At 36.3% G+C, this 18,247-nt stretch overlaps 5 protein-coding genes and 1 long non-coding RNA gene across 7 annotated transcripts in view; 3 read left to right on the top strand and 3 right to left on the bottom strand.

Moving 5' to 3' along the window:
• Nucleotides 1–2,048: 2,048 nt before the first annotated feature.
• setmar (SET domain and mariner transposase fusion gene) lies at nt 2,049–3,556 on the bottom strand. Its single transcript, XM_055185070.2, has 2 exons — nt 3,331–3,556; nt 2,049–2,832 (listed from the first exon to the last, which is right to left on the bottom strand). The coding sequence occupies exons 1-2, from the start codon at nt 3,424–3,426 to the stop codon at nt 2,065–2,067; spliced, it is 864 nt and encodes a 287-aa protein (XP_055041045.2). The 5' UTR covers nt 3,427–3,556; the 3' UTR covers nt 2,049–2,064.
• Nucleotides 3,557–4,199: 643 nt separating this feature from the next.
• brk1 (BRICK1 subunit of SCAR/WAVE actin nucleating complex) lies at nt 4,200–5,883 on the bottom strand. Of its 2 annotated transcripts, none has more exons than XM_073876207.1 (3): nt 5,717–5,883; nt 4,969–5,059; nt 4,200–4,890 (listed from the first exon to the last, which is right to left on the bottom strand). In XM_073876207.1, the coding sequence occupies exons 1-3, from the start codon at nt 5,824–5,826 to the stop codon at nt 4,864–4,866; spliced, it is 228 nt and encodes a 75-aa protein (XP_073732308.1). In that variant the 5' UTR covers nt 5,827–5,883; the 3' UTR covers nt 4,200–4,863. The 2 variants fall into 2 exon arrangements, with proteins under 2 accessions (XP_073732308.1, XP_055040802.1); XM_055184827.2 differs by having other exon boundaries at nt 4,969–5,051; nt 5,709–5,883.
• Nucleotides 5,884–7,433: 1,550 nt separating this feature from the next.
• LOC141369494 (uncharacterized) lies at nt 7,434–7,928 on the top strand. The gene is made up of 3 exons (XR_012373259.1): nt 7,434–7,640; nt 7,737–7,795; nt 7,887–7,928. It is a non-coding gene; the product is annotated as an uncharacterized lncRNA (long non-coding RNA).
• LOC129427303 (uncharacterized) lies at nt 7,929–8,802 on the top strand. The gene is made up of 3 exons (XM_073876210.1): nt 7,929–8,031; nt 8,251–8,312; nt 8,402–8,802. The coding sequence occupies exons 2-3, from the start codon at nt 8,297–8,299 to the stop codon at nt 8,692–8,694; spliced, it is 309 nt and encodes a 102-aa protein (XP_073732311.1). The 5' UTR covers nt 7,929–8,031; nt 8,251–8,296; the 3' UTR covers nt 8,695–8,802.
• A 771-nt stretch (nt 8,803–9,573) lies between these two features.
• gpx1a (glutathione peroxidase 1a) lies at nt 9,574–10,877 on the bottom strand. Its single transcript, XM_055183688.2, has 2 exons — nt 10,566–10,877; nt 9,574–10,240 (listed from the first exon to the last, which is right to left on the bottom strand). Exons 1-2 carry the CDS (start codon nt 10,788–10,790, stop codon nt 9,890–9,892), a joined length of 576 nt encoding a protein of 191 aa, XP_055039663.2. The 5' UTR covers nt 10,791–10,877; the 3' UTR covers nt 9,574–9,889.
• A 753-nt stretch (nt 10,878–11,630) lies between these two features.
• The window catches only part of tex264b (testis expressed 264, ER-phagy receptor b), a 58,243-nt gene continuing 51,626 nt past the window's right edge, over nt 11,631–18,247 (top strand). The window contains exon 1 of the mRNA XM_073876208.1: nt 11,631–12,317. Within this exon, the coding sequence (XP_073732309.1) occupies nt 12,060–12,317 (258 nt within the window). The 5' untranslated portion in view covers nt 11,631–12,059. The remainder of the gene's footprint in view (nt 12,318–18,247) is intronic.

The raw sequence follows: 18,247 nt of genomic DNA on the forward strand, positions 1-18,247 counted from the left end.
ACAAAGACAGGGTGACGCGGGAGCCAGGAAGTATATCGCTATCTGAAATATTGCCAAAGACGGCGTTACAGGGACACAGGAAGTATGGCAATGGAGACGCAGCGTCTCGTTCCTTCTCAGGGAACAACAGTTACATACGTAACCCGAGACATTTTCATGCGTCAAACACAATTATGTAAAAAAGCATTTTGGTATGAATAAACATTCGGATACAGAAGATATAACAATTTAAAGCGAACAGTTTAGCATGTGTGCTTAAAAAGTCTAGAATTTTTATGAACTTTTATGAACTTTCAATGACCTGTATCTATGTATATTTTCAAAAACTTCCCAGGGCCTTGACCCCCCCCCCCCCCAGATTCACTAACTCTCAAGGATTTCAAGGACCAGTGGGAAACCTGTAAAATAAAAATAAATCAATGAATCAAGTGGACAGATCGGATATTCTCATGGCAAGACGTGTCATGCGTCATTGAAAATGCGATGCTGGCAAATGACATTAACTCCACCTGCAATCCTGTAACTCTTTTTAGCAGCACAAAGGAGGACAATGGCTCATTTTAGTGTAGTAATGTTGAAGTTTTATGTCTTGTTACAGAAGTAAAGCTCTATAATCTTATATAATCATTTTGTCTGCATCCATTGCATATCGCAACATTTTACTTGCTCTGGTTTAGGCAGTATGTCTACCTTGAATTGTTTTGCCAAGTGTTTAGTGTAAATGCTGATATCGGATACGATTCGCCTTTAAAAGATGATGTAAGTGGGTCGGCAAAAATCGGATACATGCAACAAATCAGAACAAATTGGGAATCAATGTAAATCCAGCCTAAAAAAGTAATAAAAAGTATTTATATAAGTAAAAGTATATATATATATATATATATATATATATATATATATATATATATATATATATATATAGTATACCTCAAAGATACATATTGGTACCAAATGTAAACATATACATTTTTAACCATTTGGCATATATTTAACCCTCATAAGCCCCGATTTTCCTGTAAACGTTATAGTTCCGCGGGGGTAAAAATAACACCAGAAATTTAAAGAGTGATTACAAAAAATATATATATATTTAATGATACAAATATCTTTTTTTGGTTTACTTTCCATCTATACATAATGCTGTGTTTTGGGGAAAAAAACATAAAAAAATTACAATTAAGGAAATGAATCATTTCGACCAGCAGATGCCCATAGAGACTCATTCATTTTACTGGATGTGGCCAACTGCTCAACATCACTACTTTAGGGATACATTTTGTGAATTTATGTTTATATAAACATTAGAAAGGACATTAAAAATAAACATTCTTTCAAATAGTAGTACTTTGCATTTTGAAATGTCTGTTTTTACAAAATGCCACTGAACGTAAGTGTGTGTGTCCGTGTGTGTTTGTGTGTGACTTAGGGTTAAGGTAACATTTAATAAATTAATGTGTCTCTCTGGAAATCAAAACTATGATTTCAACATTGTTTGTGCAAAGCTTTACCAGTTGAGCTATAGAAAGACAACATAAATTAAAACAGCAACTTACATAATAAGTTAATAATACCGTTATGATAAAGCTCTTGCAGGATTTATTTACCGACTAAAATTTCCACAATGAACAGGAAACTGAAATGTCCAGTGGCAGTTTAACCTGATGCATATGGAGAAACCGACAAAGAAAGATGGAATCCATCTGTCTCTTCCCAGCATGCCTTGCGCTTTGCTCTGGTTTCTGGTCTCTGTGCTAATTAACCCAGATGTAGATATTAATATTGTGAAGATGAAAGTGGGGCTGGAGTGAAAATGGGGCAGATGTAGATGAGGGGGGCAGATTTAAGGGTGACGTTTGGATGATGTGGGTCACTCGCACGTCATGTGTGGCAGGAGACTAACAGCAGTTACTATATTAAAAGTCCCACGGGTGCTTTTTAATTGCTTATTACCCTGTGGGCTACAGGTCCAGTGACAAATGTAGACGGATCTAAATGAAATGGTTACGGTGTAAGATACTTTATATAACATTCAACATATTGACAAGCAGTTTAAAGATTCTTTTAATGAAGAACTGAAATATCTAATGGTAAAAAGCCTGAACAATTGGGTGCTTTACAATGACATGCTTTTCTCTGTAGCACTTTGACATCACTTTGAGTCTCATTGGACATTTTTGTGTTGCCATTTAGCCCTCCTGAATAGTCAAAGGTCAGTTCTTCGTATTGCTCTATCTCTCGGTTCGTAAATAAAGCGAGTCTGGGTAACATTGAGTGCACACGTACAGGCACCATGACCAGATTGGGCTGGCAGGAGTGGTTGATGAACCTGCCTACATTCCCAACAGTCACTGGGTCTACAAACGTCTGGGTGACCCTGTCTCCACCGCTGTGCTCCTGAACAGCTATAATGTAGTTCATATGTTTGGGAGTCTGTGAGAGCTGCCTGCGACGTGCCTCGTGGGGGCCGATTATTTCCCCTGCGTACTCGCATACGAAATGGCCACGCGGGAGGCGCTCTAGAGTTTCCACACCCAAGCCCCTGTCTTTGGTGCTGAAGACACCCAGGTGAACTTCGATGCCCTTTTGAACAACACGGTTCTGACATGAATCGCCGCAGGCACACAGGACGTTGCACTCGAATACAGGTCTGCTGTAGCCGTCCTCTTCTCGAAGTCGATTTAAAAGTCCTGCTCTATCGTACGTCTGGCCAAACCTCAAACAGGAACAGGAGTCGGGCAGGCATGACTGGGCACGACAAGAGCAGCCTGGAAGCGTGATCGCACTCGGGTCAAGGTCGCAGCCTGGTCCTTGTACATTCTCTGGTACATACTAAAAAATATTGACAGGCCAGTGGTTTAAAATCAGTCATCAATAACTGTACTAACGATATTAATACTGGAAACTTATATTGCCAAAAATGACACTTCATTGTTATATTCACTTGGTCACTTTAGTGTCTTTTGGTCAGTGCTGCCTTTTGTCATTCTTGTCCATTTAGATTTTTCTTTACACGTAACATTTTGTGTAGCCTACATAGCTGTAAATGTATCAGAATCATATTCTGTTTTTAGTCTGTAAAGAAAAAGTTTCCTTATGCATAATGGCCATAAAAGACTTGACAGTGTAAAACTATAGGGGAGTGCAGCCATCTAGTGGCGGTATGCAACACCATTTACGACATGTAAATTTAAAATGAACAGAAAAAATCCTTATATTAAACCAACTTTCTATATGTTTGAAAAACAAATTGGACGGTGAAAATGAAAATAAACACAACATGTAAAAAGACTTTTAAAACCATGGGCAATTGTCATATGGTTTACTTACCTGGAAGTTAGCAAAAGCTTCCTGCGGAACACTGTTCTCAATCAAAACCGGAACATTCTCGAGTCCTTTACTTAAATCCTGGCTGTATGATCGCATTGTGTCTTTTGTAAGTTTCTTGAAGTCTTGGATGTGCAAAAGGGCAGCATTTCAAAAGGTTGTTTATCTTATTTCTGCGTCCATGCGAGCTACGCGACGCAAACCGGAAATGCACATATAGGGGGTTACAAAATAAAAGCTCAATAGCTTATTCTGAACGCAGTCAGATTCGCTTTGATTAATGATTACAATTTGAAACTGTACATTTATGAATACAGTACGGTAATATTTCACCCACTTCCTAAAACGAAGTATGTTCCTTATAAAAAATAATTTAAAGGGAACATATCATGAAAATCTGACTTTTCCATGTTTATGTGCATAATTGGGTCTCCAGTGCTTCTATCAACCTAGAAAATGTGATAAAGAACAACCCAGTTACTTGGTTTTGGTAAACTTTTCTCTGCAAGCAGTGAAAAAATAGGTCATTGAAATTTGTCTCCCCTTGTGATGTCAGAGGGGGATAATAACGCCCCTTAATCTGCACTATCCAACCAAGGCACTGCCATTTAGTGCAGAGATCAGCACATTGACTTATTTTTCACATGCTTGCAGAGAATGGTTTACCAAAACTAAGTTACTGGGTTGATCTTTCTCACATTTTCTAGGTTGATAGAAGCACTAGAGACCCAATTATAGCACTTAAACATGGAAAAAGCTATTGTAAATTTGTGGTTATTGTGATTTTACTACAAATAACTACTATACTATTAAACTATTATAGTTCAAATCAATGTTCATTTGTATAAGGAATAGCAAGGGTCAGACATTACTAATTTAACAGAGTTTTTATTTAACATTTAACCACAAAACTTTACCATAACAACACATTAGGGCAACATAAAAGTACATACAGGAGAGGAGCAGTGATTATTTTAAAACAGTCTGATTGGCACTTCAGTGCTCTCCATTCACTCCCACCTCTTGTCTGTCATTTCTCATGTGTAGATGTTTGTTGCATGAAAAATGTACAGCAGGCAAGGCAGCAATGTACTTAAAACATGTTAAACTCCGTTAAAACACAAGAGGGCAAAACAAAACTCAAAAAATGATGTTAATAATAATAAAAAAAGATATCAAGGCATAATGTCTGTTATTTTCAGTCTACATTTGCATTACTATTTAGAAACGCTTGCATGTTGCAGAAAAAAAATACAATACATAGAGCTGTTTGCATGAACAAACACCACAAAGACTGTAACTTTTGTCTGATGGATTAAAGAATTGAAGTACACTGTATGACCTCAGCCATAAATTGAGGATGAACCAATTTCTGTTTACAGCATAGACATCAACACAATGGTCCCATACAGAAATGACCTGATCTAGAACATCCAACCGAAATAAATTTAGTTTGAATAATTAAAGTAAACCATAAAGACAAGAGGTGAGTGTGTACAGCCGTCATCATGATCTGGTATAGATCCAGAGAGATGTTTAGGTCAAGGTTTCCCCTTTTGTGACCTTAGAAGATAAAGAGAAAAGCAAATAAGAAATCCAAATAATTCAAGATTAAAATTGCATTTAAATACACAAACATACCCGGGCTTCAATGTATTCGATCCGCCTCTCCAGAGCCGTCAGCTTCTCATTCAATGTGGCTAAACGGGACCTGCAGGACATATCGAAAGAAAAAACAAATTCACATTTAGTGATTTGATTTTACAATATACATATATTATTTCAGTGGTCAGTTGTTGGGTAAAGAAAATCACAATTTAATATGACAAAAAAGGGCCAGTAGTAAAACAATAAAATAAACTCTCCAAAAAATGATCAAGTCATTCATATAAAGTCAACTATATACATCTACATAGACGGGCTGGCAATGTAACAAGGGGTGGATTATCAAAACAAACCAACGTTGTATGGATTATTGCAGTTTGTTTGGCTTTTTGACCACAAGCACACACTTTAAATGTTTACATAGCTATGAAACAAACACATTTGGTATAAAAATAACCGAAATCGCCAAATCAAACTCAATATTATCGTTTATAAAGTTAGAAAAGAGGAAACTGAGGACAGCTCGGGTCCAGCCCAACGCCCTGTATTTCCGGATAACGTAACTGTATGTTGATTGAATCACATGCATGCTTTTTTGGATGTTATACTGTCCTAAACTGCAACACTAAAGAGCAAAATAACCTAGATTAATCTACGTATAGATTATATATGTGGCTGCCAACACACCCACTGCTCCCGATTAGCATGTTAGCATGAAGAAATGGCGTAATAAATCGACTAAAATTAACCGACGCGCCGTAGCGTCTTCATCTCACCGAAAGAGTTAAGAAAATCGGCGATTTTCTTAATGCTGCTGGTGATCACTTCGATATATTCACGGTTCGCCCAATCTTGGTGAATTTCCCTTTGCACTGGATCCTCCTGTCCGGCCATGGTGAGCTGGTTAGCATTAGCCGCTGGAATCTGGATGTAAGGGCGCCCCCTCTTGGGACAGGTGTCGTGAGCAATCCAGTCCCCCCGAGCAATTCTGCCCCCCTAGGACCCCGCGTAATTCCATTGGCTGAAAAAACTCCTCATGGGTAGCCTTTGTAGCGCCTTATTACAATTCCTTCAAAATTTCGTGATGATTTATATCGTTAGAATGTTGTTAAAATTACAATTGGTGTATTTTAAATTATCCGTTTACTATAGTAGTATATAACTGATGCTCTAGGTGGTGAGATCTACCAAATCTCGTTCTTAGATTTTTTTTAATTAGCTTAACGTGACGTACCAGCTTAGCATACAGCTATAAAATATATCTCATAATTTTACATGTACATGTACATGATTACTACATAGTTGAATAACACTTTTAAATTATAATGTATAAGCAATGATTACTACACTTTTGTTATAAAAAAACCGTAAGGTATGTTAATATTTACAAAAATAAAAGTATTGTTTTTGTAAAGCAGAGGATGACACAAAGCTGCTCACGTGTTTGCAACATGAATATTAGTTCATTAATTATATTATTGTTGTAAGCTTTTATTTAAAAAAATATTTTGTATGCTTCTATTTTGTAAAAAGTACCTAGCTTGCTACACCACTAACGCAGCTTCGATTAGCCATTAGCATCAAGATATCGCGATGACAAGTTTTTGACCAGGCATTACTGCTAGGTACCAATTGGGGTCCCAGGGGGGCAGAACCGCCCGGGGGGACTGGATTGCTCATGACACCTGCAACAATCAAAGACTATACATTTTAAAAAGACGCCGCAGTTGTCTTACTATTATTTGGAGAATGTGCAACGCTTGAGAAAGTCCCTCAAACAGAGAAAGTTCTGTTTAAAAGGCTAAAGTACGATGAATCTCTGTGGGAGCGACTCTGTATAAAAAGTCGTGAGTGACGTACTTGCATAGTCATACTTGGGCGCGCATGCGTGGCAGCTGGACCAACCTAAATAGTTTTTTTTTGCGAAACTTAAACTTATGAAATAAAACTTTATGCTACAGTTGGTGTTAGATTTAATTGTTGTTTGGAAATACAACGTTTATCTGTACCCTTATTGTGTGATTATGAAGATATTTGGTCTTGTATAAATAAAATAGCTGCCCGTAGAAGTTGCAAATATGGCCACCGAGTGCGGTGACTTTTCAAAAAGTACTTTGGTCACAGTTCAAACTGAGGAGATGATAGTAATACTTTTTTGCTCTAATTATTTTATGAATAAGAATGTATGGCATACGAAAAATATTTTTTGTATTTTCGACAACACACAAAAACAATTGAAATCACAAAATTTGAAAATTAATTTTTGAATGAAAAAGATCCTTACAAAAAAAAAAAAAACAGGAAAATATAGCTTAGCGCCTTGAAATTTACATTTGTGTAAAAAATATACCAGGTAAAATAAATAAGTTTATCAAAAAATACTGATTCTTTACACGACTGTCAAAATTAAGACAACTAAATAATAATAAAAAAAACCTAAATAATATAACAAGAAAAACACACAAAGATACGGAAATCCTTATATGTGCATTCCCAGAAAAAAATGAGACATGGGTTATTTTTTAGCATCACAAAAGGAACATATCTGGAAACATTTTCTTTAAAAAAGTAATTTTTTGAATTCTTTGGAAATCATACGAAAAACGGTAGAACATAAAGCAGAAAATAACATTCTTATGCACGCGTCATTAACAGACAATAACAGATCGCGAGATTTCATAACGGACGAGCTGGACGAGATTGACTCAGTATTTAATATTCTAATATAACGAAGTAAATGACTTACATAAGGGTGTTTTTAGGAGTATCCGTTTGTTTACATTTGTGTGACCTTTCTTCTTTAGTTCTTCAGTTATTATTACTCAAAGCAGAAGAAGTTACAGACGGCAACTTTTTTAAAAACGTATGTTGGTACTGACAGGTCTCAGATGTCTTTTCACAAACTTTCATCAATGGTAAACATACAGAATAAACAATATGTTTCCAACCAATAGCACCCAGCAAATCAATGGCAACCAAACTGAGACAGTCCAGACTGAGACAGTCCAGAAGATGTCTGGCTGGAGCTTTGGATCGGGCCGCTGAGGAGAGTCCTGGCCATCGAACAAGCACTCTTCTTACAGTTTCTCAAGATGACACGTATGTATTTGAACACCAGACAAAACAAGTACACTGGATGAGTTTTAGGTGTGCATATTGCTGTTTTATCATGTAATAGTATCACTGTAGCTCAATTGGTAGAGCATTTAGTTGGTGGGTTCGAATCCCAGATAAACTGTATACCCTTAAATTATGTACTTGCTTGAAGTTGCTTTGGATAAAAATAAAAATTCTGCATAAAATAAGCCTTTTTTATAGGAATGAAGACGTTCACTGCAGCAGACTCTCAACAATTCTGCAAGATATGTGCGAGTTTCTCGGTCAGTGTCCTTGAGGCCTATTTTCCTTATCATTAAAACAATATCAGGAAAAGTGATGGATTAATGTTTTTTTTTCTCTTCCATGTAAGACAAGCAGATCTTGGAGAATCTTGTGGCAAAGCTGGAGTTTGAAAACGAGCTGAACCGCGTCTGCAGCAGATCAACCCAGATTCAAAACCCAGACTCCTCTTCTGGACCAGGAAATAACCGAGAATGTAAATATGGTGTTGTGGAAGAGGAAAGTACAGACCACTTGGTTCATGAAAGTAGAGATGACTTTTCCTTCTTACTGGACACAATCCTGGAGATTGAGCGGGATTATGATGTCACTGCCGACTGTGATGTTAGTTGCATGGAGCATGTGTTACAGTTATCACCATAGTTTGAATGTTCTCAAGGATCTTCTGTTGGGAGGCAACTGGATTATCTTTTATTTAAAAGATTATTTACATATTTAATCCATTTTTTCTAATATAAAAACAAAAACATACAGCCTACAGTATATGTATTTTATTCTAAAACTGTATGATTTCTTAAGGAATCAACACAAAAGGATCTATCCTACAACAGTGTTTTTAATGTTTGGTCAACCTTGATATTCGTTTCATTTGCACAGAAAAAACAAGCATAGCCTTGTATGACTATCCTTGAGTTATTTTGGGTATTAGCATTATCTACTATAACAAAACATAACTGCTGGAGTTAATATATTTAAAAAAACGAACAAGTTCAGGCCTATATTTGACAGCGCACAATGAGATCCCAATGCACAGGGAAGACCTAAGGCAACAACACTTGTATTGCTTTGTCATGCTGTCACGGCATAATCTTTGAGCTCACTGCTGTATGTAGTATTTCACTTTCTGCCAAAACTAGTTTTATTTAGTTGCAGAATACATTTTCTCACAATATAGAGATGCTTAGTAATGCATAAGTTAGCATGTTTTATTCCTCAACCTGTTAATTTTTTATTACGGTATTATTCTGTCTTCTTGATGAAGAAGTTGATCTAGAACCTAAATTAATAAAAACATGTGTTAAGCAATGGTGTCAAAAACACTGATGGCACTTGTTATACTAAAGTATATTAATGTGCCATGTGAAACTATATTGCATCATCTGGGTGGTGAGTTAAAATGAAATCAAATAAACAAGAAAAAATGTGGAAGTGAATAAATACAGAAAGTTGTGGGTTTGTCGCATGAATCACTTCAGTTTATCGGTGTTAAAAACTGTGAAATGAGGAACCAGCATGGACAGGTTTTTGAAATGTAATTTTTTTTAATAATGATTAAGTTGTAAGACAAAACCAGATCCGTGCAGGTGACGGATACAGTGCCACTATTATGATAAACGTTTACAAATACATCAGAAACATCCCTCAGAGATTTAAGGAAGTATCTTCATCAAGTAAACATTTAAAAAAAAAAAGTCGCACTATAACTGTATCTGCACAGTCTAGCCTAAACCCAAAAACTTCTTTATCTCAGATACTGCGGCTAAACAGATAGACGTTGGACGGCAGCTGTTAATTTCTATCTTGTGTGTCCACAACACGCATGGCTGATAGCCACATTTTAATTCGCTCTCTTGAGAAGGTCTTTGATGTCTCCTTCAATGTCACTAGTGAGGAACCTTCGGCTGTAGCGCTTGAACGGCTCTCCATCTGGACCAACGAGGAACTTTTCAAAGTTCCAGGAGATGTCATTCCTGGACACAGGACTCCAGATGATGGATTTGGGATCGGTCATCAGGGACACAGGGTCATCGCTGGGTTGGGGCAGCTTCTCTTTGAGGAACACGAACAGAGGATGGGCATTCTCGCCGTTCACATCCATCTTCTCCAGAAGTTGGAAATTGGGCTCGAAGCCATTTCCAGGTCGGACATATTTCAGAGATAGAAGGATTTCTTCATTCTTGCAATTCTCCTGTTAAGCAACAAAAAAGATAGAAAATATATTAAATAAAGCAGTTAACAAGTTCAATGCCATTTTAATAAAAATAATTGGCTATTGTGATGGCACCACAAAATAATTATTGTATAAAATTGTGAAATTAATGTGAATTGAGAAATATCTGTGCCACTGAGGGCCATCAAGTTAAGCAATTGGTTCTGCAATACAAACCACCAAATAAAGTAAGTTAGCCTGATATCTGCGCACGCACGCTCGCGCGCACAAACACACACACAAAGACGAAAAAGCACAGACTGCAAAGACAAGGATAAAATAAGACATGCTTAAGTCTTTTTACCTGATGTCCAAACTGGTTGCAGGGAGCACCCAGTACCACGAGCCCTTGATTCCCAAAGCGGGTGTTCAGCTCGTTCATCTGGGTGTAATCCCTGACTGTTGTACCTCAAAGCGACGCTACATTCTCAATGAGCACAACCTTTCCCCTCAGAGAGGCGAAATTCAGCAGCTCTCCTGACAAAAGTTTAGCGGAAAGGTCGTAAAACCTCTTGGCGGCTCCTGCCATGCTTATCGTTACCTACGCAGTTTATGAAGCAGCTCGACAGAGGAAACGTCTTATCAACAAAAGCGTGAACCTTGAAGCGCAGGGGAGGCGCATTTTAAATAACGTTAAATCAAGGAAGTGCATATTGTTGTGGGTGGGGACTAAGTTAGATCTGAAGCCCAGTTACAGAAATGCAGCTGCATCGATGAAACTTAGGCAACTTTAATTTAATATAGTGTTTATTTTTTATGAAACGTAGTTAGTTTTACGGAATCTGTCAATACACATGTTTATTTTGAAAACTTAATTTGAAAAATATGTAAACACTGCCACCCTTTGACAAGTAGTGGTATTGCATGATGACCTCTAACTTATGTCAACTTTTACTCTGCTTTTAATGGTTAATAATAAAATGTGATATTTAAAAGTTTAATAATTTAAAACGAATAGAAATCCCATTTAAAGCTGCAAGATTTACTGATGTCTGCTTTTATGCGCATTTTTGCTGTGCTTTACCTATTAAAAGTGTTTTTTTTTTTGATAACATGAAACGCACCAAAAATGTAATAAAAAATTATAAGACAATAAAAAACTTTACTGAGTTTACTGAGTAAAAAGTTCCTGATTCTATGCCTATTTTGTATGATGTTTTAATCAGCTTTTTGTCTTCAGTGTGTATGTGAGTGGTTGATTTATGTATTTATTTTTGGAAAACATGAAACACAACAAAAGTGTAATTAAAAACAATTAAAAAGCTAATAAAAACCTTATCTAAATTGCACAAGTTACTGATATAGATGCGCATTTTGTTCGCCGCTTAACTATGTAAACAACCCCTTCGTCATAGACGTGCCATTCCCTTAATCGAAAATCTCCGTGGTTAACGTAAATATCATACACGTAAATGAAACAAATAATAATAATAAAAAAATAAACAATGGGTTCAATTTCGTTAAGTGAATAAAATTTCGAAATTTTTATTTAGTCGCTCACCCCTATAACCAGCGAATGGTTCGGTCCAGGAACAAGGAAGCTTCAGCTTAACATGAGGCGTTTAGGGAAATGAATCTGCGGCTGTGAATGTGAAATTCTGCGCAGCATCCTCAGGCTCGAAAGTTGTGATTTGTCCGAAATCCACTCAGTCCGTTTTACGTTTACCTCATGCAGTTCATCAAACCTCTTGTAGCCCTTATGGTTTGCTAAATGAATAAACCAGCGGAAGCTGTTATTCCGGACAAAACCATTTTTTTGGGGTATTGTTTTGCACTTTAACCTAGTAAAGCACCTGCCATGTGGAAATTTGACATCTTGAGTCTCATTGGCATCTTCATCCTAGCACTTTTTCTAATAGCAGTATGTTATATTTTATACTCTGGACTGACCACTGAAATCCACATAAGGACAGGGTTGTCCCCAATCAGGGGCATCACAATAGCCTACAAATATAAAGTGGGATCTTATAAGGACTGCGGATCACTGTTTAAAGAGAGCTGCAGTATTGGGCCTAATCTGTCACCCATTGGGATCTTCTATGATGATCCAAAGAAGGTGAGAACATTTTTAAGGACCCTAAATGGGACCCCTTTTGTTATGCTTGTAAGGCACTTTGATATTACTTTATTACAGCATCACTACAATATTTCTGTAAAATGCATGTATTTAAATACTTAATAAAACATATATTATATTGTTTGTTTTAATAAATGATAACTGATTACATAATTGCTGCCCAGGACACAATTGTTGTTCATTTTCAGCTGTAACAACTAGAGATGCACCGATATATCGGCCAATAATCGGTTATCTGTCGTGCAAAGCAATTTTTCACTACTAGCCAATAGTATTAAAAACAGCAAAAAGTCATGACAACCCTGTCAATCAAAAGAAAACAGGAAAATGCAATAAATTTAAGTCCAATGTTGGGTTCAGACGTCAGGCCGATATCGGCAGATATCAGTCTGAATAATCGGATATCGGTATTGGTGGAAAAATTTAATTGGTGCATCTCTAGTAACCTTTTATTTTTTAATTTATTTTGCAAATACGGCCTTGCTGGTTGATGTTTATAATAGTAAAGGTTAGATACTGTTGGCACATTATTCATCATCCATTAATTGGCATTAATGTAGTATGTCCCTGTTTCTTAATGCTTGTTGGTTGAGTATAGACGGTGTCATCGGACGCAGAATGAATATTTTTTTAAGTGCACACTGAATACCCAGACTACGTCCTCTATCTAGCACTACTTTCATATGTCAGCTTTTTTGTAGAGTAACTGGTACAGTGTGATGCTTGTAATAACAATATTATTAGTGTCATAGCATCATGGTACTGTAAGTCGCTTTAGATATAGGTGTCTAAAGGTAAATTAGAGATCCTAAACTGCCCATTGGTGTGAGTAAGACTGTGTATGTGTTTGTCTCTGTGTGAAAGACGGACCACATGTCCAGGATATGCTAGATTTGCCACTCATTGTGACCCCAAGATAAGCGGATGCATAACGATTAATTGCGATTAATCTATAGCAAAATAAAAGTTTTTGTTTACATAATATATGTGTGCAAACTGTGTATAATATTTATGTATATAAATATGCACACATCTATGTATAATTTTAAGATATATTTATTTATATAAACTATACATAAATATACAAATGTATATACACATGTAAACATTTCTTAAATATATACATGCATGTGTGTGCATTTATCTATACAAATGATAAAATTATTAAATTATTCACACACATATATGATGTAAACAAAAACTTTTATTCTGGTATAGATTAGTCACGATTAACTGTTATGCATCCCTATAAGCGATATAGAAAATGGATGGATATTGGTAGCTATTACTAGTAGTTTGAGTTGTGGGTTCGGGACTCAGTATGCAGAATTCAACACTACTTTGCATTACATAGCCATTAAACTTTAATTCCCTGCTGAAGGTAAAGTGCTTCAATTTGAATAGGGTGAATTCATTGAATTACAATTTGATATTTAGTTTGTTTGTTTGTCTGGCAGTGTAACCTGTAATGTTTTCTAAAGGTTTAATCTCAAGGAAAGGTCTCATAAGATGGATTTTATTAGGGTATTTTAATTCACAATGTTCTTTAACATGGATAAGGTGCAGCCTTCAAGGTTTCTGACTTATGATAATTATTTAAATGATATCCCATTAATCGTTGTTTGTTACAGAATTGTAATGTTAATAGACAGTATGGAATTTATGGTTCTGAACCAGTAGATGGAGATGTTGAATCACTGTTTAGTTGTTGGTGAAGGTGGAAAATGTTTGTATGTTCTGATATTTTGAGATAATTGGTTTATCTGTTTTTGTTTGGCTCTTATCGCACATAAGTTAATTTTATCACATGTAATCATGATAAATGGTGTTAACTGATCTCATTTCTATGCTCTATACATATTTTCCATATTCCTTATTAGAAAATGGAGCTCACAGTGTGAGTACATCATCACTGAGAGCCGAATAAGTAGTCAATTAAATAATAAAAATCTTTTTGACTGATTATATTTACATTTATGTTTGTGGCAGATGCTTTCTCTCCAAAGTATCTCAGAAAATGTACATATCATTAAAGTGGAAATGAACAAAAATGCTGAATAAGAAATCGGGTTTTAAGATAAAACATTCAAGGTCAAGTTGAACACCACAAGAATGTAATACCACTAATGTTTCAATGCTAAATAGAAGTCAGATAAGATCACATGGGATTAGTTATGTTTATAAGTTAAGTCTTTAGTTTAGTTTATGAGTAGTATAGTGTAGTAGTTTAGTGTATAGTGTAGTATATGAAAATATGTTTGCATCCGAGATGATTAAGGTGGGAGGTGAGGTTTATATACATTTCCGAAAGTTAGTTGTGCATCCTTACCATTTACCTGCTAAATTAAGTATGCATCTTTAATACCTAACTAAAAAAATAAGTATGCATCTTTAACACTTTCCTGATATGTATGCATCTTTTAAGATAACATAACATGAAAATCTGACTTTTCCATTTTTAAGTGCTATAATTGGGTCCCCAGTGCTTCTATCAACATAGAAAATGTGAAAAAGATCAACCCAGTAACTTAGTTTTGGTAAACCATTCTTTGCAAGCATGTAAAGAATAGGTAATTGAAATTTGGCTCTCCTTGTGTTGTCAGAAGGGGATAATTCCGCCCCGTAATCTGCACTATCCAACCATAGACCATCCATCCAACCATCATAACCTGAAAACCACGCGTACCGGGGGAGAAAGCAATCCAACCATCTCCATTGACTTTGTATTGCGAGAAGCCGCCTCCTTGTCATTTCTGGCTTATAACAAAAAACTGAATAATGCCTAAAAGCTGCTGTGTGACAAATATGTACAGCTAACAAGCCAAAGAACTTAGAAATAAGTTTTTATAAGCTGTCGAGCTGTAAAACCCAGCATTTACGGAGAATAAAGTGGATCACCGACTACGTTTCCCCCTAGTGGACGCAGTTTTACTAATAGTAGTACTATGAAAGTTGCCTGTTTCCATTTCTGTGTCTTTAAATGCTCGTTTTTTGAAGTCGACAGCTTATAAAAACGTATTTGTTTTTTTTTGGCGTGTTAGATGTACACCTTGTCACACAGCAGCTTTTAGGTATTATTCTGTTTTTAAGTTTAATCTGTAAATAAGTTTTTATAAGCTGTCGACCCCAAAAAAGGAGCGTCTAAAGACACAGAAACGGAAACAGGCAACTTTTCATAGTACTTCTATTAGTAGAACTGCATCCACTAGGGTGAAACATAGTCGGCGATCCACTTTATTCTCCTTAAAGACTGGGTTACGGCTCGACAGCTTATAAAAACTTATTTCTGGGTTCTTTGGCTTGTTAGCTGTACATATTGTCACACAGCAGCTTTTAGGCATTATTCAGTTTTTTGTTATAAGCCAGAAATGACAAGGAGGCGGCTTCTCGCAATACAAAGTCAATGGAGACGGTTGGATTGCTTTCCCCCCCGGTGGGCGTGATTTTCAAATTTGCATAACTGCGCTCTGTCTCTATGGCATTGCCATTTAGAGCAGAGATCAGCTCATTTGCATTTAAAAGGACACACCCAAAACTGCACATTTTTGCTCACACCTACAAAGTGGAAATTTTAACATGTTATAATAAATAATCTATATGGTATTCTGAGCTAGAACTCCACATACGTACTCTGGGGACACCAAAAGGGCTTTTCACACCTGAAATTGTTAACCCTGGGTTATTCTAAACCCAGGGTTAACGGAATCCTGGGTTATTTTTTTCATGTTTCACACTGTTCAAACTTAACCAAGGGTTAAGAGATAACCCTGGGTATTCATAATTTGACGTTTCACACTGTGCATCCCTAAACCCTGGGTCAGGAGTCTCCAACCCAGTTTCAACACACCTGTCTGTAATTATCAAGCCTTGATTAGCTACTTCAGCTGTGTTTAATTAGGATCATAACATTCTAACCCTGCTTCGTTTCACACTGCATGCGTTTGGCACCACAATGCGGGGTTAACACCACAAATGCGGTGCTAACCCTGCTCCAGAGCAGGGTTTCATAACCCTGGGTAAAAAGCGGTGCTAACACCACTTTCAAATTACAGGTGTGAAACGCTCCTTACCCCAGGGTTAAAAGCGGGGTTTAGAATGAAGATAACCCAGGGTTAAGGGCAGTGTGAAAACCCCTAGAGACTTATTTTACGTTTTTAAAAAGTCTTGTGAAATGTCCCCTTATACTTACCAGGTAAGTGTTAAAGATGCATCTTTAACTAAAAAAATAAGTATGCATCTTTAACACTTACCTGGTAAGTATGCATATTACCTGATAAATTAAGTATGCATTTTTAATATCTAACAAAAAAAATAAATATGCATCTTTAACACTTACCTGATAAATTAAGTATGCATCTTTAATATCTAACTAAAAAATGAAGTATGCATCTTTAACACTTACTTGATAAATGAAGTATGCATCTTTAATACCTAACTAAAAAAATTAAGTATGCATCTTTATCATTTACCTGATAAGTATGCATCCTTAACACTAACTTGATAAATTAACTATGCATCTTAAACACTTACCTGATAAATTTAATATGCATCTTTAATACCTAACTAAAAAATGAGGTATGCATCTTTAACACCTAGCTGATAAATGAAGTATGCATCTTTAACACTTCTCTGATAAATTAAGTTAGCATCTTTAATACCTAAAAATTAAGTATGCATCCTTAACACTTACTTGATTAATTAAGGATGCATCTTTAATATTTAATTAAAAAATTAGTTATGCATCTTTAACACTAAACTAATAAAAAAGCAGCCTTAACACTGAAATGAGTATGCAAGTTGCCAAAGTTGCATGTGTGTCTGACTTGGGTTCAAATGTAACTGGTGGTGAGGTGACTTGGGGTATGGTGTCTGATATCGATCTGTAGTTTGTTTAACCATGTTGGCAACTTGGCACCATAAGGCATGGAATTAGCAATTTCTGGACCTGGATGAAAAATCCTTTATATATACTGTAGATCAAGGCAAAAAGAAGTAGGTGACCATAGCAGCTGTAGTGCACGGTTTAATTTTAAAGGCACTAGGTTTTTGTTATTATTGCATGAAGCTGAGCCAAATTAAATAGATTCTCGAATGCCATTATCAAAGAGTAAGCAGAAAAGGTAAAACGTGTCATGTCATGCCACATAGTTACTCTGTCTGCCCTTTGCTCTCCAGTGCACTTTTAGGGAATATGAATGAGCTTATGTTATCATTTCTGTCATTTTTCATCTGACCTTTTGTGGCCCCAGCTACCCTTGGGTCTTATCATTTCTGAATTATTTAGTTCTTACAAAATGCTTTTTTTGGATTTGAATATATATTTAGTTTCTTAGTAGTAAGCATTTATCTAATCGGCTGACCTTTCAATTATTTCTCTACAATCTATTGTCCAACATCAGCACATCAGACTAAATGAACTATGCCTTACATATCAATCAAAGGTCCAGCAAAACTACAAATGAGTGGAGACTGAAAAGGTGGAGCTATTGCAAGTGGACAGGATTACAAAGTAACCATCATTTCTTGATGACGAAAGGTTTTGGCAAAGACGCTTGTGATGTGTTTGTGATCAAGACCTTGATGTGAAACTCGTCCCATTTCTCACACTTCTTGCCCACCTCCTGATCAAAACTGTTTCCATAGTGTCCATTCGTACTTAACCTCCTCCTTCTGGAGCAGACTCCAGCTTTAAGTGACAGCCCTTCCTTGCTGTTAAAGCCTCATTGTCACCATTTCCCCCCATAGTTCCCAATTAGCAACTGTCTAAAGCTTCTTTGCATACATCCATGGCCAAGTCCTGATCCAGTTCATCTAATTGGCAAAATGATCTCGGCTCATTAGGAAAAAGCCTGGAGCGCTACGCCCCAGGTCAGGAGCTCCCAAAAGCTGCTTATGAAAGGTAGAAAAAC

The sequence above is a fragment of the Misgurnus anguillicaudatus genome, chromosome 14 (genome assembly GCF_027580225.2).
Source record: "Misgurnus anguillicaudatus chromosome 14, ASM2758022v2, whole genome shotgun sequence".
Taxonomy (NCBI): Eukaryota; Metazoa; Chordata; class Actinopteri; order Cypriniformes; family Cobitidae; genus Misgurnus; species Misgurnus anguillicaudatus.

Coding starts and splice junctions, on each gene's coding strand:
- setmar (XM_055185070.2), bottom strand. CDS start 3,426: ATGCGATCATACAGCCAGGATTTAAGTAAAGGACTCGAGAATGTTCCG. Junction 2,833..3,330: donor AAGCTTTTGCTAACTTCCAG/GTAAGTAAACCA, acceptor AATATTTTTTAG/TATGTACCAGAGAATGTACA.
- brk1 (XM_073876207.1), bottom strand. CDS start 5,826: ATGGCCGGACAGGAGGATCCAGTGCAAAGGGAAATTCACCAAGATTGG. Junction 5,060..5,716: donor AAAATCGCCGATTTTCTTAA/CTCTTTCGGTGA, acceptor TGAATTTGTTTT/TTCTTTCGATATGTCCTGCA. Junction 4,891..4,968: donor TCGAATACATTGAAGCCCGG/GTATGTTTGTGT, acceptor TTATCTTCTAAG/GTCACAAAAGGGGAAACCTT.